Source organism: Crotalus tigris, unplaced genomic scaffold, assembly GCF_016545835.1.
Source record: "Crotalus tigris isolate CLP2741 ecotype Arizona unplaced genomic scaffold, ASM1654583v1 scf7180000017644.4837335, whole genome shotgun sequence".
NCBI lineage: Eukaryota > Metazoa > Chordata > Lepidosauria > Squamata > Viperidae > Crotalus > Crotalus tigris.
In genome coordinates, this window is record NW_024096536.1 from 1,900,599 (window position 1) to 1,913,771 (window position 13,173).

The 13,173-nt window shown below is 35.3% G+C and overlaps 1 protein-coding gene across 1 annotated transcript in view; it reads left to right on the forward strand.

Moving 5' to 3' along the window:
• TNRC6B (trinucleotide repeat containing adaptor 6B) overlaps window positions 1-13,173 on the forward strand; it is a 57,971-nt gene that overhangs the window by 26,399 nt on the left and 18,399 nt on the right. Inside the window, exons 6-7 of the mRNA XM_039335524.1 lie at window positions 1,575-1,620; window positions 2,291-2,439. Coding sequence (XP_039191458.1) covers window positions 1,575-1,620; window positions 2,291-2,439 — 195 coding nt within the window. The remainder of the gene's footprint in view (window positions 1-1,574; window positions 1,621-2,290; window positions 2,440-13,173) is intronic.

A 13,173-nucleotide genomic window follows, 5' to 3' on the forward strand; every position in this document is an offset into this window, starting at 1 on the left:
CACAATCTTTTGGAAAGTTTCTGGTCTTCCTCAGATCTTGCAAGTATGGGTGTACTATTTGGAAAATGGCAGGTAACCCATTCTCACAACGCTTTAGAACTAGGAAGCTTTCTGAAGATCACAAGAATGGGACACGCTATTTGGAAAATGAATGGCATGAATGGCTTGAAGAATGATATAAATAGCATTGGGAAGAAGACCTGGCATGGCCTGCAATCAGTTTACATACAATAGAATCGGGCAGTGCATCGGCAACATCAGGAAAGCAGCAAAGGTCAGCTGGACACAGCGGGGCCAATGGATCACAGATGGCAGGGGTAACTTTGCACAGTGATGCTGAGATGATTGACTGCAATGTGCGATTTGAAGTGGCATTTCTCACTGATAGAGGCAGCACTGCAGTAAAGTAGAAGCTTGGGTGCAGTGGTAGCTGGCTGAGACTGCTGGACAGTTTCAATTTCAGTTCCAGTCCTGATGCTACCACTGAGAAGTGCCACTATGGGGGTTAGCCGTAAGGGCATAGATGCAGGGAAAAAATAGGACAATTGCATTGTCACTGTAGTCATAAGTTCAGGTGGGCTGCCAAACACCCGAATTTTGATCAAGTGACTTGGGATTGCTCTACAGCCATAACTTCAGGCATGGGTAATAAGACCACTTTTTTTAGTGCTGTCAAAATTTTGAACAGTTGTTGAACGAATGATTATAAGTCAAGCACTACTTGTAGGGTGAGCTGTCTTCAGTCTAGTGTTTTCCTTTTGTATTTCCAAGCATTATAAACTTCTCCTGAGAGCCAGTTCTTCACATTATGTCTCATGGTTTGAACCTGTTCATTGATGTCATGAGTAGGAACTCTGGTTTAATTTGTTTTATGATCCACTTGTTTATTTGTTGGGTACTTATGGCATTATTAGAAGTGTTCTTCAACACCAGAATTCAAAAGCATTAATTTTTTTCTATCTTGCTTCTTCGTTTTGTTTGCATAAAACGTAACAGGGAATGTCTGCCCAATTCTCATGTTTTTAGATACAGAATATATCTTCTGCAAAGGAGTAGCCTCCTTTGTCAGTGTGAAGCTAGTTTGTTCATCTTCAGTCTGTACTGTGGCTTCTTAACCTAGTACAGGTTTCATATGTTATGGGATTCCCATAATTCCCTGCTCTTGAGACTTTCTCACTCAAAATTCAGGTATAGATAGCATATAGATTTTAGTTCGAACTCAAATAATTAGTATTGCAGCACTATAGCTTTGTGTCTTTTAAACGTTACAAGAACATTTCATCCCAAATTGCCAAGCAAAGGCTATACTTGGCAGTATAAATTAAACAAATCTAGATTTATCTTTAAAATGACATAACATTCTAGCCAATAGAATATCTTAACAACAGGGGTTTATTTCCAAAAGACTGGGAAATTAGTTTTTCTAGCTTTATGGGTTTTTTTAGACATTTCTTGCTATATTTTGGACATGTCTTCAGTAGTAAAAATAAACTGCACACTAAGATACATTATTTTTCATACTATGCCAAGCTAGAGATTTCTGAGAACTGTTCTTTTTTTTTTTTTTTTTTCAGAATCAAACTGAGGATACTTCAGGCAATAAGGTGGACTTATCAGTAGGTATGTATCTAATAGCACAAGGATGCAGTTTCACTTTATTTAATATTTTTAAAAATAAAACTGAGCAGTATTGCAAGCTTTATGCCAACAGGCTAGTCTTTTTGAATAACTGTGGATCATTAATGTAATTTCCACATAACAATAGAAAAAAAGAAAAAAGAGCTGAGTTGAAGTGGTAACACCTATGGAATGTGAATGGTAATAATCTATTTATTTTTGCACTGATGTTTTGGGAAGTCATGATAATTTGGTTTCATTCTGCTAAAAATTATAAACAATTCTTGAAATTCTGTTGATATTCTAATATAAAACTTCTGTTATTAGATATAAACAGTTATATTTTGCTTAGATGTAATCAGAGAATTATTAGATTATTCATGCAAAACCAGGAAAAGTCAGGGTCTCTTTATGTGCCAGCCAATGCCAAATCCAACTATCTACACATCTATTTCATCTATTTATTCTTCTGTGGAAAAACTATAGGATATTTTTTATTCATAATAAATTTGTGGACATTTCAGTATATTGTTTCATGGTTTTAGGGAAACTTTGTATTTAGGATTATGTATAAATGTATAATTTTTAAATCATTTAATTCAGTAGCATTTTAGCAATTAACAGTAATGTATAATGGTAATTGGCAAGAATACATCTTTTCATACTTCTTCAGGTGGTCTCCAAGATAAGAAGTTTGAGGTAGACAAACGAGGCATGAATCTTGGAGACTTTCATGACATAATGAGAAAGAATAGATCTGGTTTTCGTCCTCCTAACTCCAAAGATATGGGAAACCCAGAAAGTGGGCCTTACTTTGAAAAGGTAAGACATACTTTTATATGATAATCTAAAATAAAAGCTTTTACCCTGTCTAAATTTTCACAGGTAGAAAGCCATGTTTAAATACAAAATTATAGGGAAAATACTGTTTATATGATATAAATTGAAGATAGTGTTTATATTAGTTATTTGGAAAAAAGAAGACTTTTATGAAGACTCAGTATGTTTGTGTGCGTGGTTGTAAATAATTTCATTTATTATCTTACAGTCTTACTGTAGAGTCATCTCTAAGCAAGATGGGTTGCATATAAGTTTAATAAATAATATGAGAATACACCTACAGATACACCGGTTCGTTCTTTCTGACATATATTTCAGCCCTCCTTTATTCATGATTAAACCTACATTTTTACTTTTATACATAAATCTACTGCACAAGATCAGATCTCCTACGTCCAGATGTGTTTACTATTTGCTGTTCTTACATTTCAAATCCATATACCAGGGTTATCAACTATGTTTTCCATTCCACAGCTTTTCATATAAAGTTTTATAATAAGAAAAGGACTAGACTAGATTACCAGTATTAATTACACCCATGTATATGCAGCATTTTCCTACAGCAGAGCTAGTGACTCCACACAATGATACATCTCCCTCACACTTGCTCCAGAGTCAAAATTAGAAGTTTCTGAGGATTTTTTTTTTCCTGTGAACAGCATACTTGCATTCTTAATTATGTCCCTGACTTTTCTCTGGAAAACATATACATCTACAAGCTCTACTAGCCACCTGTATGGTAGATTAGCCAAATATCCATTCTTTTTTTCTGTATTGTTTTTCTTCCATGTGGCCTGCTGCAATTAATATATCCAATAAAATCTGAGACATTATCCATAGTCACAATCTCTGACATTTGAGCCAAGGGATAGCATACCTTTATTCCCTCTAATCTCACAGCCTTATTCCTCCCAGGAGATTTAAACACATTCTGCTCTCAACACATATGACTCTGTTGCAAGGTGCCCATGCTTATCCTCCCTTTACTGAGGGTTGTATATTTGTTTTTATAAAATTTCATATTTAATCTGTATTTTATATTGTTTATATTCCTTCTTTTTCTATTTTTTTTTACTGTTGAACACTTTCCAGAATTGCATTTGTATAGGTGGCTCTACAGATTTGACTAATAAATAAAGGATTAATTCACTGATCTAAATTCAATATATTTGCAATATTGAGAAGTGTATCATTGGTGATACATTGTGGTTGTGTTTTTTCTATTCTAGTATTGAGAGTAATCAAAAGGTGTATAATAAGATCAATTGGTTTTGATCTTATGCTACTCACAAAATTTCACAATTTCTGGACATTCTGGATAGATCATAAGCTTATGAGTATGCTGGATCATAGCAACACGCACCATTTAGATCTTCTCTGCATAGCCTGGAGTATTGATATGTGGATATTTGACAAGTGGTATTTCTGTTGTCTTAAAGATTGCAAAACCACTATGAGCCTGCAAGTTGTATGGTACATTGGTACAACATGTCGAGGATCCTCAATGTTACCCCAAGAGGTGGAGCTTTTACTTGAAATAGCATCCTTAAATGCAGTATTTTAATTTCATCTTTCTTCTTAGCGTTCTTAAGGATTACTTTAGAGTAACATTATGGAACAATAATTATTAATTAATATTAATAATTCTACTTGCATTTAAATTCCAGCAATTATTGGAGGACGGGGGGAAATTACTTACTTGCAGCCTCTCGTGGAGTTTATATGCGATTCTGTTGGCTTTTAGAGCCAATTGCTTCTTTTAAGTAAAGTTGCTTTTTTTCTAGCAAATCTAATATTCAGCTCTAGTAAACTTGTACTTCAATAGATTCTCAACATTATAAGAAAGTTATTTTGTATCTTATATGGCTTTCTTTTGAAAAATTGTTTTTAGATTTTATTTGGGTTAGGATATCACTCTTCATATCTTTAGCAATTTCAGCTTTACATTCTTTATAAATGTGCCATGTTTTAGCTTTTTGTGTGGTCAGGATCTGCTCATTTCTAATAATTAAGATTTTTTTGTTGTTGGAGACCAGCTAGTTGCTTGCCAGCATAATCTCCGAGTAGTTACTGTATTGTTGTATTGTCTTGTATATAACCTGGTCTTTCCCATTTATGTGGAAATTCATTCCATAAGAGTCCATGCTACCTTAATAGCAGCATGGCCAGGGATTTCTACTTATTTGCCAAGTTGCTAAGTGGACTTAGCCTTTCACTTTATTAAATTCAGCTGTCTGAATACTGGAGCCATATTGGATATATTTTTGGAAGGGTACTTCTCTGTTCTACACTAAATTAACTTCCCATCTTAAAGTATAGCTGTTCAGAAATACGGCACACACAAGCACCATATTAAGAAGACCATATTGCTTATCTCTAGTTTTAGTTCTTCAAGTGATCTCACAACTTACCTTTCCATTTCTCTGGAGATTCATTATAGTTGCGTTTTTGTTTTTGGTTTTTTGTTTGTTTGTTTGTTTGTTTTGAAACACATTTTATTGGTTTTTTGAATCTTAGAAAAAGGTGCTCAGGACACACCGTGGTGTTTGGATAATCAAACATTCAACAATAGAACCATATATAAATAACTCAACTCAATACATTCAATGTCCCCTCTCTATTTCCCTCAACTAGCATAATACATTTAAAATATTCCATTTCTAATTTATATTTCTATAATTACTAAACCTGTTTGTAACTTTGTAAATTTACAATTAACGTAATCAAATTTAACTTTAAATCAACAAGTTATCAATTCAGGAATTCCTTCCAGCTATATTCTAATTCTTAATCTCCTATATCCTTCATTTTATCACAAATCTTGTTTATTTCTTCTTCCACTACACAATACATATCCTAATTAAGATAAAATATTAATCTACCCTATACATATATAGTCCATCAATCAATCAGTCTCTTTTAAAATAACAAAATAGTGTAAGTCTTAACTCATTTCAATTCATTAGACAAAATTCAAATTTCATCCAATTAATTATCATGCCTTATCACATCTATATTATCATACAAAAACCTCATCGTACTAATTTAAAACAATTATTAACACAATCCAAAACTAAAAAGCCAGCATTTTTTCCATTCCAATACATAATTTTCATGAAAATAAACCTCTTATTCCAAAAAGTACATTCTTAATCTATTTAAAACATCCGTTCTAATAATCAACCTCCTCTATTTTTTTTCTTACTTCTAACTCTGAATCTTAATCCTTAAAACTGTCCATAAATCAACATTGCCTTTAAACCCATTACACAATTTTAAATTTCTCTTTTCAGTCTTATTCTGGCTTTTTTTTCCTGTGCCAGACAGGTTTATATCACCAAGCTTCCCTTTCAGCCAATAGATCTCTCTTTATTGCTTGTAGTGCCCTTTGAAACAATAGGAATCCCATCCTCTGCATTAAGCATCTATTTCTCTCATCCTTAAAGCTTTGTTGCTTTAAAGTTTCCAGTCTCAATCTTTGATTCTTCTGGTCCTCAAAGCTGCAGATGGAAGATTTGTAAGATAAAATAACTTCCTCATTTATCTCAGTTGTTTCCTCTTCTAATATATTTTGATTTATAGAATAGTCAGATGTAGTCTGGAGATCAGTTTGAAGATTTGAAGTACGACTTCTGGATCTTAATTCTGTAGTAAACTCTTTCATTGTAGCACATATTTCTGCAGTGGCCTCATAAATCTTTTCCAATATAAGTTTGCAGTTTAATTGTAAATAAGCTTTCTCCATTTTGATAGTAATTAAAAAGAGTCTTTTTTCTTCTTGTGGAGACTGTGTTTAATAAAAGTTAAACAGTGTCCACCTCCACAACTCTCACAGCTACATCAGCTTATCTTTTCTCTTCAAAAGTAATTTAAAGGTCCATCTATTCCATCTCCAAAAATTAACCAAAAATTGCCACTAGATGTCCTCAGTAAGTTGAAAAAAAAAACTTTTCCAGACACCATTTTTCCCCTTTTTTTCTTTCTTTTGAAATATAATGTGAAAAAAGAAATAATCTTCCAGCATAAAATGATAGTACGGCTCTTAGGGGAAAAAAATTTTTTTTCTGTACCCCAAAGCATATGAAAGTAAAATATAGTCTTTAAAATTTTATTGTATTCTTTTGTTCAACGCCTTTCTTCCCAAACATGTAGAATCTGCTTTTTCAAGCCAGGGAAATAATTCCAACAAGGCTCTTTCAGGCAAAAAAAAAAAAAAAAAAGCAAGATAAAATGAAGAGAAGAGCAGGAAAAAGAAAAAAAAAATCTCACCCGGATTCACCACGGTGGTTCTTACAGCTTAGATGTTGTTTGACTTGCGGTTTGAAGCGGCAGGGTGATCAGCCATTTTACTGGCCGATCTTCTTCTCCGTCAGCCCTCAGAGATAGCTCGGATAGCTGGAGGAGCCGCCGCTCCTCCACAGCCGAGCAAAGCCTCTTCGACAGAAGTCACACCCTCCAGGGCGACTTTCGACCCGCATAAGGGTCTACCAGCGGAGGGAAGCTAGCCAACGAGGAGACAAGTCTCTTCGTACGGCTAGAGGCACCGGAACCGGAAGTCGAGATTCATTATAGTTTTGATAGACCTATAGAAGTCTCAAAAATAGAGGTAAGATATTAGGGAGAGGTTGATCACTTTGGACCCATAAATAATTAGCTTTGATCTACAAAGTAATGAAGTCTGGATAGAGGCAGAAAAATAAAAATGTCTGAATGCCAAAATGTTCACTTGAAAAATCAATTATAATTAAGCTATCTTTATATAACTTTTGAGAATAGTTTTGAAACTTCCAATCTCAAATCATGCAGCAGGACTCCAAGAAAACTAATATTTCCAGCTAAAGATCTTTGACTTACTAACAATTACTCTAAATGCATAATCACAGAGTCCCAAATTCCAATAAATACTGCTGCCGATGAACCACTAATGATTTTTCCCTGAGACCACAGTTCTAATTGTGTCTTTTATAATCCTAACCCCTTGAGATTTTTAGAAATTGTTGGGTTGGCTCATATTCATTTTATGTGTAGTTAAATGCAAAATAAAACTATGAAAAATCTACCATCTTTATTTTTGTTCTCATGCAGTTTTGGGTGATATTGAAATTGACAGTTACAGATACTAGCGTTAATCTGTATTACCAGATGTTTGTTAACACTGGTCAAAAAACGACATGAAGCAAGCAAATAATCGAGCTTTTACATTCTGCCTAGCCCCAAGTGTACATTGCAAGTTCAGTCTATGGACAGTCTAAAGGGGTAAATGTGTACTAAGCATTTATATTAGTTCATCTGCTTCTTAATGTACCTATTTTGGCATGCATGAATAAGAGAGTAGGCTCCCTGATGAGGAGGGAGCTAAAGTCTTTTGGAGAATTCTGCTTAGGGATGTGGTTTCTGAGATGTAATTCAGATTATCTTGTTCCTGGGATTTTAGTCCAGTATATATGAACAGTCAGTGAGACTGCCTGGGTTGTATGATCTGGAACTGATGATAGTGATGTTTCTTCTCGTTTTCGTTTTGGAGCCTTCTACTCCTTTCAGCATAGGGCTTTTCCTTCAGGAAAGCAATTTTTCAGCTCTGTTCTGATCTCTGATAGTGTTACAGGTAGTTTTCAAAGATCTCATTTGCATACGTACCTGAAACACCCTCCCCCACCTGTGGGAGCTACCCACACACCTTCTCCCTCCTGGCAGCAGTCACAGTCACACCACACCTTAACGGTCCTACATGCACCCCGTAGCTGCCATGCTATATTTGCACTACTTTGATCACGTGTGCATCTGGCAGTAGCCAGCCTCACCACACCTTAATAGCCACCTATGCAGGTAGTCCTTGAGTTACAAATGGAATGGAGCCTGCCCATTCCATTTATAACTCAAGAATTCGTGGGAATGAATCTCGTACCTTGAACGAGATCACTCCCTGCTTTCGCCCACGCATTCGCTAATTGAATGTGTGGTTCGAGGTTCCGGTGGTTCCAGCGATGACGAATGGCGGCGTTTTACAAAGCCGCCCGTTCCTGGTGCGTGTAAAAGCCGCGGGACTTTGACAATCAGCTGTCCCGCGGCTTGAATCTCCTCCCTGGGAAAAAGGGAGGAGGAGAGCTCTCAGGTAGAGGTAAGAGCTCCCCTGGATTCCTGTTATTTTGGGGATCGGAGGGTAGAGCTCCCTCGGAGCCTGAGCAACTCCGCGTTCCAGGGAGACTTCATTCCGAAGTTTTTGGGATGAAGCAAGTTGCCGCTTCCACATCTGCTTTTTTTTCCAGCTGCTTGTGAGTATTTGAAAGCAGACGGAGCAGACCAGGAGAGACTGTGCTTAAGTTTGATGGTGCCTTTAACTTCAGCAAGTTTCCTCTTCCTTTTCTTTTGTTCACTTTCCCTTTAGAAGAAAGGGAAAGTGAAAACTAAAATGGCGATCGTCTTTCTTGCCTGATTTGCATTACAGAGTAAAACCTGAATACAGATTAACTCTTTAAATACAGAAGTAAGAATTTGGCTTTTATTCTTTCCTCTTTTTTTCTCTATTTTTTTTTCTCTTTTTTTTTAAGAACACTTAAAAGAACTGTGCCCTTTTTTTTTTTTCAATAAGAATCTTTCTTCTTGGAACTTAAGAAAATGGCTTCAAAACGTCTACCTCCCGCCCCTAAGGTTCCTATTTCTTCTCCAATGCCTCAGCCTGCATCTCAGAAACCAAAATCACCTCCACCTTCTCCTCCTCCTCCTGCAATTTCTCTTAATGATTTACAAGGTGCTTTAAAACAGCATGCCTTGGATATTAAGGAGGAGGTAAAAGATCTTATAATTGCAGAGAGGGCTAATACAGAAGAATTATTGGAGAAAAAGAATAAACAAGTAAGAGACCATATCCTTCTGACCTTTCAGGGCCTAGCCCTGCACATAGAAAGGATTGATGACCAGATGGAAAAGATTACTGAAAATGCATCAAGGATGGAATTTAGAATGCAGGAGGTAGAGAACAAGATAGAAATTACACAGGATGAACAAATCATTTCACAATATAGGGAGATGGAACACGCATTGCGTATCAGAGGCCTGAGGGAGAACCCTCAGGAAGACTTAAAGATGCTTATTGTGAAAGATATTGCTCCTAATATTGGTTGGCGGCCTGAAATAATTGAGAATGAGATAGAAAAAAAATTTTAGAGTTAATTCACGGGTTGCTAGACAGAGAAATCTACCAAGAGATGTGGTTATTTATTTTTCTAGAAGATCTATCCGTAATGAAATTATACAGGCTTTTTACAAACAAAAGTTTCAAATTGCTGATCAAGACGTGATAATTTTAAAAGAGATACCTCCAAAAATTTTAAGAGCCAGAAAAGATTTTACTTTCTTGTCTGATGAGTTGAAACATCGTCAAATTCAGTTCAGATGGGAGATTCCAAGAGGAATAATAGTAAATTATGAAGGGATACGTCACAGATTAACTACTGTTTCCAAAGCAAGAGATTTTTATCAGTCTATCTTAAAAGCAAGATTGTCACCACCTCCACAAATAAGGATGACGGAAGAGTCTCTTATGGCAGGAGCCTCATCAATGATGGTTATGGAACAAGCTGCACCGAATTCTGACATAAAAGAGCAAAGGATGACACGAGCTGCCCATAAACGTAAAGAAAAAGAGCAGTTGCAGAAGAGTGGTGAAAGTTTGGTTGTTACAGAGCCTGTGGGAGGGGCAAGACCAAAAAGATCTTCGACAGCAGATCTGCAGGCCATGCTCCAGAGGCTCCAGGCCGGTGGAGATGGTCAGGTTCCTGACCTGGAATGTTAATGGCTTAAACGTGCCCCAGAAACGAAGAAAGATTTTCCATTATTTGAAACAACATAATAATGATTTGATATGTTTGCAGGAGACTCATATAACTTTAAAGGATTCTAAATTTTTGATGAATTCCCGTCTGGGCACACATTTTACTGCTCCAGCCCCTGGGAAAAAAGGGGGAGTGGTAATTTATGTGAAGAAAACTTTTTCAGCTAAACTAATTGAGGCTGATTCTGAAGGAAGATATCTTTTTGTGGAATTATTATTACAAGGCCGAAAGGTTCTTATTGTTGGACTATATGCTCCCAATCAACAACAGAAACAATTTTATAAGTTGCTGCATGGCAAGATATCTCAGTTGGATTATAAATCGGTAATTTTGATGGGTGACTGGAATGGGGTTTTAGACCCAACTATAGACAAAAGAAGTTCCTCTAAAACTTTTATTCAAACTAAATTACCTATGACTTTCTTTGATTTGAAGGAAGAATTGGAGCTTATTGATATTTGGCGAGAAAGGAATACAAGTGATAGAGACTTTACCTTTTATTCTGATAGACACCAGTCATTTTCAAGGATTGATTTTTTTTTTATTACTAGTGACTTCCTCCCTAGAGTGAGGAAGGTGAAAATTTTTCCTAGAACATTGTCAGATCATAGTCCCATGTGGATGGAGTTATATTCGGAAGACGGGAATAGAAGATCCTGGAGATTGAATGAGAACTTATTTAATCGGGAGGAGTTCGTACAAAAGTGTAAAGAACATTTAAAGGATTTTTTTACTATAAATATGAATAAGGGAACATCGATGTCTATGGTGTGGGACGCTAGTAAAGCATATATGAGGGGAATTTTGATTCAATTGAATAAAGTTTTTAGGGAAAAAGGGTCACAAAGACGTAGAGAAATAGAAGAAGAGATCAAATCAAAAGAACAAGAGTTGGTTCTTAACCCTACTGATAATAATTTAAAGGTATCTATAAAGATGCTTAAGGAACAATTTAACATGTTGATGGCAGATCAGGTGGCTACCAATCTGTCGTATATGAGACATAATACTTTTTGCAATGCGAATAAGCCTGGGAGGTGGTTGGCTTATCAGTTACGAAAGAAACAGAAAGCTAGAATTATAGAGAAAGTAAAATATAAAGGTACTGAGGTTTTTCAGCAAGATTTGATTAAAAAAAGCTTTTTGGACTTTTACACAAAATTATATTCAAGTGATAATATAAGGGGTTTGGATATAGATAAATATTTACAATCAGTACATTTTCCTAGACTTTCAGAGGAACAACAAAATGGGATGAATAGTTTAATTACTGTGGAGGAAATTGGCTTAGCTATTAAGCAGTTAAAGGTTGGAAAGTCTCCTGGAACAGATGGACTGACTTCTAGGTATTATAAGATTTTATCTGAAGAAATGATAGAGCCACTAAAGGAACTCTTTAATAGTATTTTGTTGGGTATGCAAGTTCCTCCTTCTTGGAAAAGAGCTTTTATATCACTGATTCCGAAGGAAGATCAGGATCTTACAGAGCCTAAGAATTATAGGCCAATTTCATTATTGAATGTTGATTATAAGATCTTTACAAAAATTTTGGCAAATAGATTAATGCAGGTTATGAAAGACTTGATTCATAGTGATCAAGCAGGATTTATAACAGGGAGATATATGAAACATAATGTTAGACAAATTATTAACTTAATTGAGTACTTGGATAAGAATAATCAGATTCCTGTGGCTTTTATCTTTTTGGACGCTGAAAAAGCTTTTGATCAATTGGACTGGCAATTTTTATTTTCTTTGGTAGAGAAAATGAATTTTGGGGATAATTTTTTACATGCACTTAAAGCTATATATCAGCAGCAATCTGCACAAATTGTTGTAAATGGGGGATTGACTGAGAATTTCAATATTCAAAAAGGGACAAGACAAGGATGTCCATTATCCCCATTGTTATTTGTTTTAACATTGGAAATTTTATTGATTCAGATTCGGGAATCGAAGTTAGTTAAGGGTGTAAAGATAAGGAAGAATGAGTATAAATTGCGGGCATTTGCGGATGATTTGGTTTTAATTTTGGAACAGCCGAATCAGGCGATTGATGGTTTATTAGAACTTATAACACAGTATGGGAATGTTTCTGGTTTTAAAGTTAATAATTATAAGACTAAGATATTATCTAAGAATATGTCAGTTAAAGAAAGGGAAAGTTTGATTAAAGCCACAGGTTTTCAGATGGTAAAAAAGGTTAAATACTTGGGAGTATATCTAACTGCTTCAAATGGAAAATTGTACAAGAACAATTATGAACCACTATGGGCAAAAGTCCAAAAGGATTTAATAGATTGGAAAAAATTGCAATTGTCATTGTTGGGGAGAATTTCAGCTGTAAAAATGAATGTTCTACCAAAGTTTCTTTTTTTGTTTCAGATGATACCTATTCTTAAAAAAGAGGCAAATTTGGAGGAATGGCAAAAGGGTATCAATAATTTTATATGGGCCGGGAAGAAACCAAGGGTTAAATTTAAGATATTACAGGATGCTCGAGAAAGAGGGGGACTTAAGGCACCCAATTTGAAATTATATTATGATGCAGCCGCCCTAACTTGGTTAAGTGATTGGCTTAATTTAACAAATATGGATATTCTTTTTTTGGAAGGTTGGGATTTAATATATGGTTGGCATGCATATTTAATTTTTAATAAGAAAGTTGATCGGACTTTTAAATCACATATTTTGAGGAATGCCTTACTTCGTGTTTGGAAGAAGTATTATTATAGATTAAATTATAAAATACCTATCTGGGGGATTCCCAGACATGCAATTGAGGGAACCTCTAAGGGGACAAATTTTGATAAAATTTCATATAAAGAATTGTTAATTTGTTCTGGTTCGAATTGGCATTTGAAATCCCTAGATGTATTAAGGC